Source organism: Theropithecus gelada, chromosome 8 (assembly GCF_003255815.1).
Source record: "Theropithecus gelada isolate Dixy chromosome 8, Tgel_1.0, whole genome shotgun sequence".
NCBI classification, from domain to species: Eukaryota; Metazoa; Chordata; class Mammalia; order Primates; family Cercopithecidae; genus Theropithecus; species Theropithecus gelada.
The window spans coordinates 126,874,803-126,895,523 of NC_037676.1; the positions used below are offsets into that span (position 1 = coordinate 126,874,803).

The 20,721-nt window shown below is 47.2% G+C and overlaps 1 protein-coding gene across 13 annotated transcripts in view; it reads right to left on the reverse strand.

Annotated features, from left to right (window-relative positions):
* Positions 1-20,721, reverse strand: part of MTSS1 (MTSS1, I-BAR domain containing) — a 184,218-nt gene that overhangs the window by 40,368 nt on the left and 123,129 nt on the right. For all 13 annotated transcript variants that reach the window (XM_025394926.1, XM_025394931.1, XM_025394925.1 and 10 more), the window contains exon 4: positions 389-473. In XM_025394926.1, coding sequence (XP_025250711.1) covers positions 389-473 — 85 coding nt within the window. The remainder of the gene's footprint in view (positions 1-388; positions 474-20,721) is intronic.

Here is a 20,721-nt window from a genome sequence, read left to right on the forward strand (position 1 = left end):
GAGTCTGGAGGATGCACACAGGATACCAAGGCACATCTCACTCTCCAATTTCGCAGCCCCTCTTCTTACGAGGCTCCCACAGGGCAGTGGGGTCCCAAAAGGCCTCAGCAGGCTGCACCGGCTCCTCGCAGAGACAAAGGGTAAGGAGAGACCCATGCAGGAGCACAGGCTCTGTGAAGGTAGGGGCCTGGCTGGCTGGTGGTCTGCTGCATCCCCAGGGCCTCGACCAGTGCCTGGCATGCAGCAGATGCCTAACAAATACTCAGCCAATGAATGAGTCAAGCCAGACAGGTTGTGGGGATTTAAATGCTGTGTGTCATGCATGACTGCTTCCTTAACCTGAAACCTGCAAGGGCATTGGCGATTGGTGCCGAAACATGCTCCTCACCTCGAAAACTGCCTCAGCTTGGCTTCTATGCTTCTGTGCCTCATGCACATCCTGGTGAGAGCAGATCCAATCTCCCTGGTCCCACCTGAAAAAACAACAGAGGCAAAGGTGAGGGATAGAAGACTAGCAGGGATCATGGAGGTCTTTAGAGAACTTTATAAACAAGTCAGATTTCACCACGTTGTAAAATCTAAGCCACTACCTTTAGAAGGCTCTCATCATGCACATGTGTGCTTACACACAGGCACACGTAAACATGTCTGTACGTATGGTGCCAGATTTCTGTATCACTAAAGGCTGCTCTTACCATATACCACACTGTGTGATAGTTTCTATTCCATCTGGGTTTTTTTTTGGTAATGTTGATTGTAATCTAGAAATTGACTTTACAACCTATAAATCGACCATGACCTATAGCTTGAAAAATACTTCTCATGAAAGATAATCAAGATAGTATCTGCTGTTTAGGGAAGAGCTGTAGTTTTTCTCAACAATTCTGACAAAATAAGCCTCTTAACATTATTTAGAACAGCCAAGGCAGCCATGCTAGCTAATTATTTCAAGACAAATGTTCTAGAATACAAGTAATTCAGAGAATAGCAAGGCTAAAGCAAAATGAGGTAGTAGGGCTTTTTTTTTTTTTTTTTTTTGAGATGGAGTCTTGCTGTGTTGCCCAGGCTGGAGTGCAGTGGTGCAATCACGGCTCACTGCAACCTCCACCTCCTGGGTTCAAATGATTCTCCTGCCTCAGCCTCCTAAGTAGCTGGGATTGCAAGCGCGTGCCATCACACCCAGCTGATTTTTTTTACTTTTTTTTTTTCAGTAGAGATGGAGTTTCACCATGTTGGCCAGGCTGGTCTCGAACTCCTGACCTCAGGTGATCCACCCGCCTCAGTCTCCCAAAGTGCTGGGATTAAGGCGTAAGCCACCATGCCCAGCCAGTAATAGGACATTTTTTAAATGGGCTTGGGCAACACCAGGAACAGAGGTCTTCAAGCTCAGCAAATACTGAAGGAAGTTGCAGCCCAGTTTGATTTTCCCGAAATTCTCGTCATACTTTTCCCCTTCAGGCACACCTTCTCTAAGACTATTTTTAAAGTTCTTCTCTTCCTTCTCCCTCTTAAAAACAATGCTTGAATCAGCATTTACTAGGGCGTGGGAGAGCAAATTATAACCACACATGGTAATTCTGCACTGAACACTGGAGGGCGCAATTATGAACGTTATGAAAACACGGGTGCTTGTGAATTTGGGGAAAAGTGTCAAATAAAGCACTATTTTTAACAGACAAGACCTTCAAGGGAAAGCCACCAGGATTTGTAGCAGGTTTAACCACGCTGAATTGGTAGAAGAACTTTCCCTCTCTTATTAGTACTCGTGACATTACTACGGGTTGGCTTTTCCTGTGTCCTCCCTTCTAGAAATCCCCATTTACTAGTTCAGCTCCACCTGTTTTCCATCGCATTTTGCAAAACCATCAGGTTTCTACAACCAAATAATAGTAACTGTGACACATATACCATATCTTAATATTTCTACATTTTATTTCAGTCAGAAAAGAGAAACCTTCTTAGGGCAATGCCTCTATTCCTCTAAAAACAGGGTTTTCTCAGCCTGGACAATATTGACATCCTGGGCTGAAGGCTGCTTTGTTGCTGGGCTGGGCTGTGCAGTGTGAGATGTTTAGCAGTATCCTTGGCCTCTACCCACCAGAAGTCAATAGCAGACTTCCTTTAACCCTACCCCCAGACTTGAGTTCCTCCAAAATGTCTCCAGAGAGTACCAAGTGTTGGAAAACAAATCACGCCTGTTGAAACCACTGCTGTAAAAGAACCCAAGCGAGGGTCAAGTATTGCCCAAGTCTGACTTTTATGACCAGAGTCTCTTAAAAATATACCTGCCTCCAAAGAGCAGGGGATGCCACGACCATCTCAGCATCGCCATCTGCCACTGTTCACACCAGGGAGAGCCAGCAGAGGGCGCTGTTTTCACAAACTCTGCCCTGCTTTCTGCGCTCTCCAAGTTCTGAGCTTTTTACTGCATATAAGCAAAGATGAGGAACGTTTTACTCCCACGGAAATATTTCCTATTTTTTTCTGGGCCTTCATTTGATTAAAAGTTAATCACCTGGCTACACAAGGAAATTGGCACACTCACTCACTGATGGTAGGAGTGTCAACTACTACTTTCCTGGAGCAAAATGTAGCGTCTATCAAGAAAAACCTTGAAAGATTTTTCTTTCACCCAGCAATTCTCATTCTAGAAATTTAACCTGCAGAAATGATTAAGAGTGAAAGAAAGTCCTTACCTACAAGGGTAGTCATCGAAATGTTGTTTACAGCGTCAAAAGATGGAAACAAAATCCCATTACAGGGATCTGGTTAAATCAACCATAGAGCACCACCATGCGATGGAATTGCACGTGGTCATTTACAACGCTGGAGAACAATGTGTAAGGTTGCAGGAAGATGTACAGTGCTTAGGATGCGCCAGGCACTGCCGTGAGTACTCTGCACACTTCAACTCATTTAATCCTCGCAGCACCTCCAGCTGCATCGGTACTGTGACCATCCCATGTTACACAAAGGAAAAAATGCCCAAGTGATTTGTCCCAGGTTACGTTGCTAGTAAGTGGAACTCAAACCTAGGCTGAAGCTCCAGCATCTATGCATTTATCCCCCCGGGTATATGGCACTTGTTATGGACAAAGGGAGATGGGACAGAGCAGAGACGAGAGCCTAGAACAATCTATGCCAAACCTATTGGTCTACATGCTATTCTGGGTGTTAGTGCTTTACAGCCAGCTCTCACATTTTGCTTCTAGAACCTGGCCCTGTGTAATTGGTACCACAGAGATTGTGCTCCATCCTTGCTAAGCTACTATAGGGAGTTCAGGGATGGAGAGCTGCTTCATAGATAACTCATGCCTCAGTTTCCTCAAGATAGAATTATGATGTTGGAAAAGATCATCTCAAATGTCAGTGCCCCCACTCCGTTTCTCGGCTTCATTACTTCTGTCACCTTCCCAGATATTTCCCATAGATTGCCACTGGTCACTTATCCCCAGGAAAGCCCAAGGCTTCTCAGAAACAGATGAACTGACCAGGCGCGGTGGCTCATTCCTGTAACCCCAGCACTTTGGAAGGCTGAGGCAGGCGGATCACCTGAGGTCAGGAGTTCGAGACCAGCCTGGCCAACATGGTGAAACTTTGTCTCCACTAAAAATACAAAAATCAGCCAGGCACGGTGGCACATGCTGGTAATCCCAGCTACCTGGGAGGAGTAGCTTGAGAATCGCTTGAACCTGGGAGGTAGAGGTTGCAGTGAGCTGAGATCGTGCCACTGCACTCCAGCCTGGGCAACAGAGTGAGACTCTGTCTCAACAACAACAAAAAAGGAATGGAATGGAATGGAATGGAATGGAATGGAATGGAATGGAAAGGAAAGGAAAGGAAAGGAAAGGAAAGGAAAGGAAAGGAAAGGAAAGGAAAGGAAAGGGCTGAACAATAACAACAATTTCTAGACACAATGTGTGTGGCTCCACCACTGTGCCTCTGTAGAACAGGAAGCCCGAGAGAGGAGAGGAAATAAAGAACCACAAAGAAAACTTCCAAACAGCAGTGTCTCTGTCCAACTGGCACGAGGACAGGAGGCAGATGACATCCTGTGGACCCCAGGACTGAGCTGTCAGAATCACTACTGATCTTGGCAACATGGGGCACCCTAAAAATAGGTCCATCTGTGGAAGTGCTTAACGTCTTATGCTCTTCCTAACCCTTGCAAGAACTTAAACAAAAATCAGCAGGTTTGAATAAGCTTCAGAGGAAACTGGCCTGAGCTACAAAGGCAGAGAAGACATCTGGAAGAGCTCCCATTTGCGAGTGGGCGTATTTATGGAATCAAATGGCTGGCCGAGGCACACGCAGCAGCTTGAGTGAAGACAACACCTTACTTCTGTGTCTCGGCACCTAGCACTGGTGTTGAATAAAGGAACCGACATTTACCATTTTGAGAGCAAATCACCAGGCTGGCCCTATCTGGAGGCAGGACCAGGGACTGGGTTTGTCTTGTGTTTAATCCTCAAATACTTGTGTAAAAGATATAAAATACAAACAAGATGCTTAATCTTAGCAAAGTTCTATATTGATTCCTGGTCAGCCTAGAGATACAATGCTGTATTCATTTCCCTTTGCTGCTGTAATAAATGACCACAAGCTTAGTGGCTTAAAACAACAGAAGTTTGGCCGGGCGCGGGGGCTCACGCCTGTAATCCCAGCACTTTGGGAGACCAAGGCGGGCGGATCATAAGGTCAGGAGATTGAGACCATCCTGGCTAACCCGGTGAAACCCCATCTCTACTAAAAATACAAAAAAATTAGCCGGGCGTGGTGGTGGGCGCCTGTAGTCCCAGCTACTTGGGAGGCTGAGGCAGGAGAACGGTGTGAACCCGGGAGGTGGAGCTTGCAGTGAGCCGAGATCACGGCCACTGCACTCCAGCCTGGACGACAGGGCGAGACTCTGTCTCAAAAAACAAACAAACAAACAAACAAAAAAAAACCCCAAAAGTTCATTTTACAGTTCTGGAAGTCAGAAGTCCAAAATCAGTTTCACTGGTCTAATATCAGGGTGTCAGGTACCACCTTCTGGAGGCTTCAGGGGAGAATCTATTTCCTTGCCTTTTCCCACTTCTAGAAGCTGCCCGCAGTCCTTGGCTCGTGGCCCCTTTGTCCATCTTCAAAGCCAGCAGTGCAGCATCTTCTCCCTTCTCTGACCTCTGCTTCTGTCCTTACATCTCTCTCCGCCTCCAATTTTCCTGCCTCCTTCTTATGAGAATCCTTCTGATTACACGGGACCTACCTGGACCATCCAGGATCATCTCCCCGCCTCAAGACCCTTAACCACATCAGCACACATCAGCAGAGACCCCTTTGGCCACGTACAGTAACATTCACAGGTTCTAGAGATTAGAACGTAGACATCTTTGGGGCACCCTTATCATGACCACTAAAAAAGGGTCAGAGTTGTGAATCTGGCGAGTGTGGCAGGGCACTGTGGCTGACTGCAGCACCCATTCGCCCTCACATGGCTGGTCTAGGCCCATGATGCTAACTCCATCCCCGTTGGCAGTGGCTGGTTCGGGGATAGGACAAAGACATGGAGAGGAGGCTGCTGGGCAGGCTTCCGGGGAAAGTTTTCCTGATCTTAAAAGAAACACACCAAAGGGCTCCATAGGCCACAAACAAGGGAGCAGACTGTGCAGCTGCTGCCATCAGCCATCCTATGGCCATGGGGACACCTGCCTCAGGATGACACTGCTGTGGACAGAAGAGAGAAAGGGCCTGAGTCCCCAGTGACCTCCCTTAGCCACCAACTTGAGCCTGCTCTTCCTCTGGGCCTGGCACCCCTGTTTTGCAAGCATATCCATTTCCTTATTTTTAGAGCCGCTTTGATTTGATTCTGCTTCTTGAAAGGAGAAGAGAGGAGGGAGCAATGGCCTCTCAGGCTTCTTGCCAGAACCAGGAACCAATGTGCTGCTAAAAGAAATCTAAGTTGGTGACTTGATGCCACTGCTTAGAGATGCACAAATACTTTACGGCAAAAACGTAACCCTGTTCAGTGTGGTACGTGTGAAAACTTTCTCCCATAACAAGCAAACGCTTTTCTAATAAAGCAGCACAAAACCAGCCAGTATGATCTGTGGGTGATCTGTGAAGGAATCATCAGTGGAAAGGAAGAAGTGAACCATCCAGGGGCTGGGCTGCCAAAGCATGACTGCTGGGCCCAGCACCATACATTTTGCAGATGAAGACACACGTTCCACGAGCGTTCACTGAGTATTTGTATTGGTTTTTGGGACTGCTATAACAAAGCACCCCAAACCGGCTGGCTTAAAGCAACCATAGTTCTGGAGGCTAAAAATCTGAAATCCAGTTGTCGGCAGGGCCGTGCTCACTCTGAAACCTACAGGGAGAGTCCTTCCTTGCCTTCTCCTTGCTGCTGGTGACTCTGGCATTCCTTGGCTTGCAGCTGCATTGTTCAAATTTCTGCCTCTGTTGTGCTAGGCTCACCGCTTGTGTGTGTCCATCTTCCCATGAGACCTGTGTGAAGGCATTGCTGTGTGTATGTGTGTGTATGTGTGTGTCCAGATTTCCCTCTTCCTATAAAGACCCCAGGTCCTACTGGATTAGGGCCCACCTTAATGACCTCATCCTAACTTGATTACATCAGCAAAGACCATGTGTCCAAACAGTCACATTCACAGGCGCCAGGGATTAGGACATCAACTATCTTTCCAGGGGTGCACTGCACTCCATGGCTGGAGTCCTACCGTGCAGCAAAACTAATGTGATTTCAAGGACGGTAAAGACAGGTGCCAGGCCGTTGAGCATCTTACAAAGATTGGTTGGAGGGACACAGAAAAAGCAGTGCAGGGAACACCATCCTGACAGTAACCCTCTGTGGTAGGCATTATCAACCCCATGTTACAAATGAAAACACCTGAGCCTCAGGAGGGTTAACGACCTTGCTGAGGGCCACAGAGCTGATCAGCAATAGAGACAAAATCCAAGCCTGGTTCTACGGATACCAAGGGCTGTCTCCCACTACGACAAGCTGGAGACATTCCCAGCTGAGGACAAAGAGGCCCATTAAAGTCACAGACAGAATACAAATTGTTTAATGCATATTTGGGGCGGGGGTAGGGAGGAAATAAGAAAAGCAAAGTTTCCTTGCCCCCTAAAGTCCGAAGTCAGACTGCCCCTTGCTGCAGAGAACTGGCAGCGACAGGCAGGACAGTGGGTCCATCGAGTGGCATTGTCCCGTCCCTCCAAGCTGCCTCATTTGCAGGCAGCTGCCATCTCCCTGCATAGCAGGGGACTAATGGCAGGCATTCTTGGGGGCTACAGTGTGGGCAGGTGGCGAGCGAGGATTGAAAAGCCGTTTTGTCAGGCCCAGCTTCTACGGCGTGGAGGGGAAGGGCTGGAGGAAGCCAGATTGAAGAACTGCTTTGGTGAAAGTATGCTGCCGTTACAGTAAGTCACTGTGCATCTCTGCTGTTCCCGAGAGCTGACATTGCTTGAGGGCTAATTAGGAGCCAGACCGAACCAGAGGAGAGGAGAATGCTCTCAGGCACCTCTGTAGGAGAGGGGCCAGGGAAGGAGGGTTCACCTGGAGTGGGGAATCTCGGCCTCATCCCTGCTGACATTTTGAACTGGATCATTCTTTGTTATCAAGAATGACCATTTTTGGCCAGGTGTGATGGCCATGCCTATAATCCCAACACTCTGGGAGGCCGAGGCAGGAGGATCGCTTAAGTTTGGTCTCAAACTCTGGCTTTAAGCGACACCAGCTAGCAACACAGCAAGACCCCATCTCTAAAAAAAAATAAGAATAATGAGCTAGGTGTGGTGGTGTACGCCTGCAGTCCCAACCACTCAGGAGGCTGAGGTGGGAGGATCACTTGAACTCAGGAGCTCAAGGTTACGGTGAGCTATGATCACACCACCACACTCCAGCCTGAGTGACTGAGACCCTGTCTCAAAAAAAAAAAAAAAAAAAAAAAAGGCAAGAACAAGAGGAATGATCATGTTTTGTGTCCTGTGTATTGTAGGATGCTTTGCAGCCTCCCTGGCCTCTACCCACTAGATGCCAGTAACACCCCTCAAGTCATGACAACTAGAAATGTCCCCAGGGGGCAAGCTCGTCCCTGGTGAGAAGCACTGGCATAGGAACGTGCATCCTTTTTCCATAAGGAGGGCTCACTGTTTCCAGTGCTGGCCCAGGGAAGCCAGCTGACATGCTCACTGCACCAGCAGCCTCCCCGCAAACGCTCACTGCACCAGCAGCCTCCCCGCAAACGCTCACTGCAGAAGCTCTGAAAAGCTATTAAGTTCGCTGCCTACCCCCAGCTTCATAAGCACAGAGGTAATAGGCGACGCGCGTTCTCATAATGAAGAAAATGTTCCATTTGCCATTAAAGAAACCCTAATTTAAAAACACACAACTAACATTCCCCAAAAGCCAACAAGAACTAACCCCCTCTCCTATGGCCTTAGGGACGCATTAATTCAACTAGAGGCAGCTTGTGCACAAGTCCAAAATATTGGAAATACCCAAATAACTAGGGGAGGGAGCCCAAGAGGCCGCACCAGCAGGATTCAAGGCCGCAGCCGTCTGGTTAGGAAGAGCTCCTTCACAGGACCCAGCTAGAATGTGGAGGAAGAACGGGTGGTGGATAAAAAAGCCACCTCCAACTACTCAATGGCTCGTGACTTTTGTCTGGACACCAACCAGCAATCAACAGCCAGCCCCAAAGTGTCGCTGAAGATGTCTACAAAACAGCAGCTGGAATCCTGACACCAGTGGTTGCTCCCTCCCCGCTGCCCTTGCCGCCTGCTGATGGAAGGGACCCCGTGCATTTGAACAGCAGCTCCCCTTCCCCCGCAGTGAAACTGATTACTGTACCCACCAGGGTTCAAGTTTAAAAGATCTAAGTAGCCGGGCGCGGTGGCTCCCGCCTGTGATCCCAGCACTTTGAGAGGCAAGGCTGGCCAATTGCCTGAGGTCAGGAGTTTGAGACCAGCCTGGCCAACATGGTGAAACCCTGTCTGTACTAAAAACACAAAAAATTAGCCAGGCGTGATGGTGGGTCCCTGTAATCCTGGCTACTCGGGAGGCTGAGGCAGGAGAATCGCTTGAACCCAGGAGGCAGAGGTTGCAGTGAGCGGAGATCGTGCCACTGCACTCCAGCCTGGGCGACAGAGCGAGACTCCATCTCAAAAATAAAAAATAAAAAAAAGAAATGAAAGATCTAAGTAAAGTGGAAATCTTTGGCTTCCGGGTACATAACTACCACACACACCAAATGTAACACGCGTGAGTGTAGGCTCCCCTGTGACATACTGTGTCAGGAATCTTTTTCTAAAACAGATGCACACCAAAAACTTACCTATTGAGGTCAGTGACCCCGTCCTCCCCCAGCTGACCTCCAAAAGGGTCTTGGGAGCTCCTTGGCAGCTGTATTCCCACCTCCCTCCTCTTTCCCACACACTTGGATGGCAGGCACACCCCACGCAGCCTGCAAACCATAGAGTTTCAGTAGCAACAGTGTCTCTCACAGTGACTAATCTAGAGTCTCAGTAGAGACTCCTAACTATCTTCTAAATAAGCAGGAGCATAAGCAGAAGAACCACAGGGTGAAAAGCTTAGCTCTGAAATTAGCTAACGTGGCTTCAAAGCCCAGCTCCCACACCTGCCTGTGTGGTCTTTGCAAGGGTCTGCCTGGCTTCGGCTCAATCATAGATGGTTGTACTCCAAACAAAAACCCCAAATACGCTGACCAGTGTCTCCTGCTATCTTTGTTGCATAAACCACACCCAAAATGCATAATCTGTGATTTCCATGTTGGGCTTCTTTTAAGCAATCTGAATATCCCAGATTTTTATAAATTTTGTTCCCAAATCTTTTACAGTTGCCTTATCCATACTTAATTTGATGGCATTTTTTTTTTTTTTGCAAAAGCAACTTTTATGAATATCATATATTTCTAAACATTCTACTTGTTTTGTAGAAATGACAAATCTTGGTTTTCACATTCACATTGCAAACATTTACATACCTTATAATTAAATTATTTAACAGTGTGTGCAACTGGCATATACAGGTTTGTGAGCGCACACAGTGGATGCTGGTGAAGCCTACAACTCAGGTGTGAGAAGTGTGTGTGCATGCTAGAGAGAGTCTGTGAGCTTCCTGAAGGCAGGGGCTGGAATATTTTATAGGAAAAATAAGGAGCACTGGTTACATCAGTGGTCCAATTAAGCAGAGCTGTGATGTAGCAAGAATAAGCTGAGTCCTACAGGAAGGTAGAGGCCGGAGTAACTCACTCTGGCTGGGCTGGGGCATCTGTCCATAAGGACACACTGGACACCAGATCATGACCCCTACTCCTCCCACATCTAATATCTACCTTCTCTAAGGAGCTGGCAAATCAGTACATAGAGGGCAAATGAACAGTGCAAAGGGCAGCTTCCAAGAAAGCCAGAATTGTTCCTTCTTCCCAAACATCTCAGAAGACCAAAGGCCTGGAAGGAGCAGTCCAGAGGGCTTGCCTGGAAAGTGCTGTTTGTATTATTAATAGTTATGCATCCACAACATGGTTATTTGATGGAAGTAAAAGCTGGGGTACCAGGAGGCTTATGAAAACCAACTCCAGTGAGCCTCCATCCTCTGCCCCCACCCCTTCAAAACAGGAAGGCCATTGCCCTTGGCTAAATAGCTTTTTATAGTGACCTTGACCCTAGGTTTCCCTTGACTGTAATTTTTTTTTTTTTTTTTTTTTTTTGAGACACAGTCTCACTCTGTTGCCCAGGCTGGAGTGCAATGGTGCGACTTCCGCCCACTGCAACCTCCACCTCCCAGGTTCAAGCAATTCTCCTGCCTCAGTCTCCTGAGTAGCTGAGATTACAGGTGCCCGCCACCATGCCTGGATAATTTTTTATATTTTTAGTAGAGACGGGGTTTCATCATGTTGGCCAGGCTGGTCTTGAACTCCTGACCTCAGGTGATCCACCCGCCTTGACCTCCCAAAGTGCTGGGATTACAAGCATGAGCCACTGTGCCCAGCACCCCCTGACTGTTAATTTTTATATTTCAGAGCTCACAACAGTTGCATCACCAGCTTCCTTCCAGCCAAGAATGAAAAGGAAAGCTCCTACAAAATCCAGGGCTCGGGACTGTGTCATGGGACACTCAGGGCCACTTAGGGACACTTCTGCAATGGCCCATGGCAGGTTGTAATATTTTAGTTTCAATACATGAGAAAATAGTCTCTCCTTCCTCTCAAGCCCCTGCTCTCAGACAGCCCAGAAGTCCTGAATTGGCAGGGGTCTTTTCACCTTGACGGCGGGCTGGAGGACTGCCCGGGTGCTGCATCACAGAAGTTGCCTCAGCGTACATCACTGCCACTCTGGCTGGACCGAGCAGGGCAAGGCTGGGTACACCATCTGCTGCCCCGGAGGATGCCTGGAGGCCAGCACTAGCCACAGCTGACACAGCTCTGCACACACACACACACGAGCATCAGACTTGACCACGAAGCTGGGCACCCCCCTTCTGCAATCGCACTGGCGTGTTTCAGGATTATTTTATTTTATAACGTGAAGTGACGGAACACAGTCTTTAAAGGAAAGTAAGAGTGTTTCCAAATGGCATCAGAGTGTGAACCTGAATTCTAATAAGAGAAGAGGAAGCTCAATTCTTAGGCCTGGAAAAGTTCAATCATGATGTCCTAGCTAAGATCATGCTTTACCCAAAGATTTCGACCAGGGGTGTCCAATCTTTTGGCTTCCCTGGGCCACATGGGAAGAAGAATTGTCTTGGGCCACACATAAAATACACTAACACGAACAACAGCAAATGAACTTAAAAAAAAATCACAAATCTCATATATATATAATTTTTAATTTTTTTTTGAGACATGGTCTCACTCTGTCATCCAGGCTGGAGAGCAGTGGTACAATCACGGCTCACTGCAACTTCCACCTCCTGGGTTCAAGCGATCCTCCCACCTCAGCTTCCCAAATAGCTGGGACTACAAGTGTGCACTACTACGCCCGGCTAATTTTTGTGTTTTTAGTAGAGATGGGATTTCACCATGTTGGCCAGGCTAGTCTCGAACTCCTGGCCTCAAGTGATTCCCCCACCTTGGCCTCCCGAAGTGCTAGGATTACAGGTGTGAGCCACCATGCCCAGCCTCATGACGTTTTAAGAAAGCTCACGAATTTGTGTTGGGCTGCATTCAAAGCTGTCCTGAGCCACATGAGGCCCGCAGGTTGAACAGGCTTGATCTAGACCAAGGGGCAAATCCCAAAAGGCTACTAGGTAGACAGTTATAACCCAGACCAACAAAATAACTCATCAGTAAGGAAGCTCCAGGCAAGGGGCTAGCCAGACCTTGGTTAGAGGTGGGTACATCAGCCTAGGGGTCTATAAGGTGGATCTCTTAGGTGATCTCCAAGTTAGACCGGATGACCCCTCTTTCTGGCAACCAAGATGCTAGAGTAGAGAAAGGATAGTGTTCCTATAGTCAACAAATTTTTAGGAAATGTTACCTTGGTCTAATCATTGTGCTATGAAGTAAAGACACAGCCCCCCTGCCCTCATAGAGTGGACATCTCCTATAATTGGAAATGATGGATTTTCATGGTGACCTTACAGCTGGAAGGTGCCTTAGAAAACTCACGGAGTAACAAACCAGCAGTTCCTTGCTGTTGGGCGTCCCACTCTTTTTGTTTTTCCTGAGACGGAGTCTTGCTCTGTTGCCCAGGCTGGAGTGCAGTGGCGCCATCTCAGCTCACTGCAACTTCCACCTCCCGGGTTCAAGCAATTCTCCTGCCTCAGCCTCCCAAGTAGCTGGAATTACAGGCATGCGCCACCACTCCCGGCTAATTTTTGTATTTTTAGTAGAGACGAGGTTTCACCATGTTGGCCAGGCTGGTCTCGAACTCCTGACCTCAAGTGATCTGCCCGCCTCAGACTCCCAAAGTGCTGGGATTACAGGCATGAGCCACTACGCCTGGCCAGGCATCCCACTCTTGCCTGTAATTAGCAGAGTGTTCCTGATGCACTGAGGACTTCCATGCTTGCTGCTGTTTCTCTTGTTCAGGGAAACTATCCTTGTTCTTTAAGCTGCACATTTGTGAGGCAGCCGACCCCTGCCAGGAAGACCGTCATTTTCATTAAAGGTCGAAGCCAGCACTCAGGATATTAAGAACTTCAAATGAACAAACCATGCTCCTCTGGCTTCATCAGCATTTTATTTTTACCCTTGGTCGTGGAGAGACGGACAACCAGGAGAAAGTGGCATCATTTGATGCTCTACATTTGTTTAACTACAGGGGGTGGAGGGAGAGAGGGAGAAAATGGAGAAGTGACCAGTTTTTGGTATCACAAGTCTTCATAGAGACCTGACTCTGTTCACACCAGACAAGTATCCCCTCTCCACTCAGTAGAGACCCTGATCACACATAAGTCACTGAGCAGCATCCTGATACCTTATGTTAGCCTTGGAAATGGCTGCAAAACACAAACTTTTTTGCCTATGCCATTTACAAGATCATCTCAGTTGGGTATGTCCAATCTTTTGGCTTCCCTGTGCCACATGGCAGAATTATCTTGGGCCACACATAAAATACACTAACGATAGCTGATGAGCTAAAAACCAAACAAACAGGCCAGGCATGGTGGTTTGCCTAAGGTTGGGAGTTCAAGATCAGCCTGGCCAGCATGGTGAAACCCCGTCTCTACTAAAAATACAAAAAATTAGCCCGGTGTGGAGGCAGGCACCTGTAATCTCAGCTACTCAGGAAGATGAGGCAGGAAAATTGCTTGAACTCGGGAGGCAGAGGTTGCAGTGAGCCAAATCACGCCATTGCACTCCAGGCTGGGCAACAGAGTGAGACTCCATCTTTAAAATAAAATAAAATAAAACAAAATAAAATAAAATAAAAACAAAATAAAACAAAATAAAATAAAATAAACAAAACGCAAAAAACATCTGTTTTAAGAAAGTTTATGAATTTGTGTTGGGCCACATTCAAAGCCATCCTGCAGCGCATGGGACCCACAGGCTATGGGTCGGACAAGCTTAATCTAAATGTGTTTGCAACAAACACACAATCTGATTTCAAGGAAACTAACAGAAGAGAAACATTAGTCCTTTAAGCTGTGAAACTAGGTTCCTTAGGACAAAAGTAAAAGAACTTGAAAAGATTTTCAAAAATAAACTCACAAAGCCCCCAACAAAGGAAGTACAACTTCCCTTTTGCTACAATGGCAATCCTAACAACTCACTTCAATCTTCAAGGAAGAGAAAAACATGCAGAAAATTTCCTGTGTGTGTGTGTTTTAAAACCTGTTTTATTCAGCTACTGTATATAGCTGAGTACATAATGAATAACCCAGCTGGTGTTTACGGGACAGCTAATACTGCACATTCAGCAAACGCTAGGTAGGGTCAGCGTCACATTTTTGGAAGACACCACTGTGCCCACACACAGGGTGGAAGACACTGCAAACTGTTATCAGATGATAATCTTCCAGCCAATCTCCCACTTCTCAGTCTCTCCCACTTCACGACTTTTAAAAAAGCAGAGGAAACAAAACCACACACAATCCTACCACCATCTGGCGGCTTCAGACCAGCAAGCATGAGATTCTGGCATGCACCACACTGGCAGTCACAAAGACCAATATTCCTCTTTGTTGCTGTTTTAAAAGCAAAGCGAGAATGGTAATATGGAAACACAAAGACACGGACACGCTCACACTATGGGAAAACCATATTAGGAGCAAACACATTCCGACAGGGAGGCTTCCCTGTCTACGTTTCGGATGGAATGGTGTCTGGCTGCAACACCCTGTGGGGGTGTCACCTGGGAAATTCCAGCTGTCTCCCCGACATCTGCCACCATGAACCCCCCACTGCCACGGTCTGCCTCTGCTGCGTGGGCACAGAAAGATGCTCCTGCTGAAGCCGTGTCTGAGCGACTCGATGACGCCAGCTCCTGCCAGCAAAGCAGATGTGGCCTGATGCAGAAACCACATGTCGTTTTCTTAGTTCACAAAATTTAACTGTCGGGTAGATAAGATGCTCACAGTATCTGGATCAGGGCATTATCTCCCAGGCAGCCTTCTTGGGTTACCACATAATTTAGAAGGTGGCCAGATGAATACGGAATCAGAACCAGGGAGTTAGTGTTTGAGGGATCAGAGTGAGGGCCTGCTACATCCATCCCTGACAAAGGGATGGCTCTAAGCTGGGACTCTGCAGAGAGAGCCCTCGCACTGCCTCTCTCCCTGCCCTCTCACTGGGCTCCCGCTGGAGATGAGAACTCCCTGTGATAAACATCTGTCCTTGAACCCGCTACCACCTAAAATCAGGTTTCATGCATGTGTCACCGGCCTAAGAGCTACTTTATTCCTTTAGGAGGTTTCTGTCCATCCCCAGACTATGCCAGAATATAGTGACTTTATCATCTCTTAGGAGGTAATCTTGCAGTTTTCCATATTATTAGGAATAGCTACCATGTACTGAGTGCTTGCAATATGACAAACCCTTGCAGGAAAGTTGTATTCTTTTTTTAAAAATCTCATTATACTCCTCTTATAGGTATCATTATAAAGTAGGTATCTTTTTTTTTTTTTTTTTTGAGACAGATTCTCGCTCTGTTGTCTAGGCTAGAGTGCTGGGAGTGCAGTGGTGCGATCTCAGCTCACTGCAACTTCTGCTTCCCAGGTTCAAGCGATTCTTGTGTATCAGTCTCCCAAGTAGCTGGAGTGCCACTGCGCCCAGCTAATTTTTGAGGTTTTTTTTTTTTTTGAACCAGAGTTTTACTCTTGTCGCCCAGGCTGGAGTGCAATGGCGTGATCTTGGCTCACTGCAACCTCTGCCTCCTAGGTTCAAGCGATTCTGGGATTACAGGCGCCCACCACTACGCCCAGCTAATTTTTGTATTTTTAGTAGAGACGGGGTTTCACCATGTTGGCCAGGCTGGTCTCGAACTCCTGATCTCAAGTGATCTACCTGCCTCAGCCTCCCAAAGTGCTGGGATTACAGGCACAAGCCACTGCATCCCGCCAAAAGTAGGTATCATTATCCTCGTTTTACAGATGAAGACAAGGGTACTCAGAGAGGTTAAGTAACTTGCCCAAGGTCACACAGAATTCAGAATTTACATCCAGGGCTGAGTCTATAGCTAGAACTTTTAACCACTCCATTCTTGGGGGCATCTCACTGTTGCCAGGACATTACCAATAGAAACATTTGGCAGATAGGGAATTAGATTTTCTTCCCCTACCCCCAATCCTATAACTGGGAGAAAATAAGAACCCTTCCCCTGAACATCTGTTTTATCAGCCAGATTCAAACCACGCTGTCGCCACTTCCTCACTAAACTGTGTACAGTTGGCCTGTCCGCATCCAAGGCCATGAGTTCAGGGTGGACATGTACTGTCAGGCTTCAGCATGAATCACCTCCTGCCAGCTTCCTTTGGCAGGGTGCATGGCTTATTCATGCAGAGGACCCCTCCCTATTTGCCAGGAGAATCTATCCTGAAATCACCCTTTCAGCTACTGACTCCCCTCTGCAACCCGTCTAAGCAGGAGGCATCTTCAGGACAGCTTCCCTGGGATGGCCCTGGGAATCACGCTTAGCCGAATTCAGGATCCTGTTTTCTAGAAACTGACGTTTTGGAAACAGCTTCAGACATAGGAGCTCAACAAACTGAGTAAGTGCACCCAGGCAGCCATGGCAAGTTTCACGTTCTACGCTTGTAATATCTGCTCTTCCTTGATTCTCTCCTGGCTCCTCCTCATCCCCCTTCCCCATTTTTACTGCACACCTTTACTGAGTTCAAGTTCTGGAGGAAAAGTGACTGCAATTAAGCCAAGCCTCCATCAAAGGCCCTTGAGGGATACAGGCCAGGGACAGAGGATGCATTCCGCAGTTGATTTCCTGGCCAAACTCATCTGGGGTCATTTAAACTAACTCATACACTATCTTCTTCTCCCCTCTACCTCTTCAATTTCTATCTCAAGTCATACCTTCCCCAGATGGTTTCTGATCTAAACAGAGTCTTTTTAAAAAAGTAATTGAAATTCTAACCCTGGAATAGCAAATAAGAGGCTGGCTTTTACCACTCAAGAGAGAAAGCAAGGGTGAGGCTTGCACAGGAGAGAAAGCAGCACCATGACATGACCAAAGTGCCCTTGAGTCCCTACAAGCTAGGCAAGCCCCAGCCTCCCAGCCTCCATCTTTTCAATGGAAGGGCATAACTGGTTTCAGTTTCTAGCTCCCAAATCGAGTCTCAGGTCAAGCAGTGGTAATGTGAATCCAAAAACTATTCTCAGTAAGTCTAAAAGCCTCTTTACTGCTCAGGCTAACTTAAGCACCCACAGTCCTTTGCTTTCTGTTGGAATTACATAAAGCCTGATAAAAACGACCCCAGGTTAACAGTTACTATATATCTCTAAAGAAAATGGGGGGCTTAATTATTACTTAAAAATGTAATTTGTTCAGTAAATAAGATTTCACAAAGCTTGAGGTAGGTCGGTAGAGATTGGTAACGTGGAGAGTCCTCAGTGGTTAGAAGCCACTGCTGTAAGTGGAAGATAAAATGTGTATCCCCAAAACATTTTCTCAGTCTTGCCCAATTACCATGAAAATGGGACGCGATTCTAACATCCTGAGGACCCTCTGAGGTTAAATTAGATGCCCCTCTGAGAGCTGGTCACATCATGCAATGAAGACTTTACCAGATAACCCAAGTCACTCTGGTTCCTCTTCCGGTTCTCCTTCTGCACTGTTCTCTTCCCCACACCCACTTTAGTAACTGTGTTCTTCTAACAGAATGCAGATAAGAATAACTACCAATGAATGAGTGAAACCTGACTGTGGCTCAGTCATCAGTTAGGAAGTTGTCAGAAGGCAATGGGATTGTGGGACGCAGGCGCTGACCACATGTCCCAAGGATGAGCACTGGAGCCAGGGTAACATGATGGCCTCGCTTCCTCCAGCAAGGTCATTGCCCAACTGCAAAGAACCAGTAGGGTCTGATTTACTGCCACTGTATTGTGCACGTTCGGGTTGCCAACATCTGTTTGTTCAGTGGGCATGAACGAACAGTGGGTATGATGGGGGTCCTAATTCCCAACCCTTAGGGCCTATGCAAAAAGTTGTTTCCTTGTTTTTCATTTGTTTGTTATTTTTTTAGAATGAGCTCTTCATAGACAAAGGCAAGGATGGTAAATGGGTTTATCTCTTGGGCTAATTCTGATCAGGTGTATGGATGCCTGGAGCACTGTGTGGAGGGTGCTGTGGCCAGTTATGCGCTAGATGGAAAATGGACTGCCTGGATCAGCTAGTAATGTCTGCTACAATTGCAGGACAGTGGAAGGATGCAGACTCTCTTACTTGCTAACGTGGGCCTAGGATCTCAAAAGAGAGCTCAAGGCACAACTTGTTAAACTTCGATATACCCAAGGATCACCAGGAAATTGTGCTAAAATGTAGATTCTGATCCAGAAGGTCTAGAGATCTGGCATATCTGACAAGTTCCCAGAAGATGCTGACTTGCTGCTAGACTGCCAACCACACTTGGAGTGAAAGGGACTCGAATGTTTCACCAGCCAGAATCCTTTCCCCAGCTCCCTGAGAACATCGTCACCACACAGAGCCCCTGCCAGGTGAAATCCAGCTGGACGGGATGTCCTGAGACAGTAAATACGACTGTTTGCTAGCTGTACCACTAAAGGACACGAGGTCTGCTGATGGGACAGGCTCCTGCTGATGAAGCTTCTCCACCCCTCGCCTTAGTGTCCCATCCCAAACCACACTCTTCCGTTTAACCAGAGGTCCTCCTACCAACGAGTGCAACGGCAACCCCGGTCTAGAGGAAAGAGAGAGCATGGTAGGGCTGACAATGTCTCAGGGCAAAGTGGGTCAACAGCAGAAGAGTGAGGGTCAGAAAGAGTCTCTCGATTCCCACCTGCTCCTATCTTTCCCATGTCTAGGACATTCAGGTAGCCTTCAGAGTGACTTGGTATAACAAGGTGGGCAAGGAGTAAGCATTTATATTCTCCCTTGCAGAGATTAGAAGCAATTCAGAGGCCTCCAGTCCTTGCAAATAAGGAGAACGAAGGTAGGGAGGGAAAGAGAGACTAAGGGGACAAAGTGCATTCTCACACTTCCTGTGCTATCCTGGGCTTACTGCTCCATGGGCCTGTGTCCTCCATTAGACAGCAACCACCTTGGAGGAACAACTACATGTGAGCCACTCCTGAATTCCCAGTATCTAGCAAAATGCATGACTTCGAATAAAGACTCAATTGATGTTTGTAGATAAAGGGGAAAGAGTTTTAAAATTGGACATTATCCTATTCTGAAGAGCGGGTACTCCTAACATTTCGGCAGCTGAGCTAACTCTGAGCTCCTGGGGTGGGAGGGAATGAGACTTTCTTAATACATATCAGACTCACCCATGGATCCCCTCTCTCCCTGGTGATGTGCAAACAATAGGGACAGGAGATCTGGACCATACAGCTGTGCGCTCCGGGAGGCCTGCCTAGTTTGAGATTCAAGGTCATCTAGGGAAAGAACATATGTAACTGCTAATCTAATAAAGGATATTTAGATCAATCCTCAGCTTTTCTGCCTGCCTTTCAAATATTGAGTATATGAGCACCTACTATGTGCAAGGTATTATTAACAATAGGATCGTGATTCTTCTTCCACATTAGACATGCACAAAAGAAAAAAATGAAAACAAAACAACGAATCAAGTCTTTTTATTTTATGACATGGGGCTGATACCTCAAAAGTCCCCATAAGGCTGGAACTGGGCCCATTAAAATGCTCACAATACTCAGGACGTATTTTTTAGAAGATAATTACTAACAATCTCGGAAGCTTCAGGTCCCCTTATATGCTAAAGAAAAGCCTTCGCGGGAACAGATCTGTTGCCATGACAACAATCACTTGGCTGCGTATAAAGAAGGGCGGGGGACCTATCAAATGGTATTCTCAACAGTCAGCCCTGGGATTTCTTAAAGCCACTTTCTAAAGAACCGTCAGCATCCAGGAGAATCTAAAAGCTGAATGAGACTTTAGGGGTAACCTAGTTTCACATGACACCAGAATTTCTTCTTTATTGTCCCTGCCAAATAGTCATCTGGACTCAGCTGAAACATCTCCAGGGCCAGACAACTTGCTCTCCTTCATGCCAGGAGGAAGAAGGTGGGGAACTTTCTTCAATCATCCCTGGAGTGAGGTGAACAGAGGTACAAGAAGGGAGGGAGTAATTACCTGAAGAACCTTCCCCTTTCCGAGCAGGAGGTTTAGGCTCTGGCAATGCCTGCCATGAGCTCCCAAACAAAACAAACAAACAGAAAATGCTTGGAAGGTAACTTCTCCCAGGTCTCCAGTACAGAGCCGGTTTCCAATTCTAGCCATTCAATGCCACCTGGAAATCCATGGCTGTCACTGTTAAGGTACATGGAAACAGCACCAAGGTCCCTGGTGGTATTCCGCGAACCATGTGGAAGGCTGCATGGGGGAACCCACGGCCATGTGCCTTGTATCCACATGCTGTAGAAGCAGTGCACGCGCCTGAGTACACATGGGCACAAACCCACCAGACAGACCCCCAGCACGTGACTCAACAGTCACCTCTGCAGAGCATCACTAAAGATGGCTTCTCCCAGGGCCCTGCCCATCAATTATCTTTTGAGACAAATGCACGTGGATTCTTAGGTAACTCACAGGGGAACACATTTG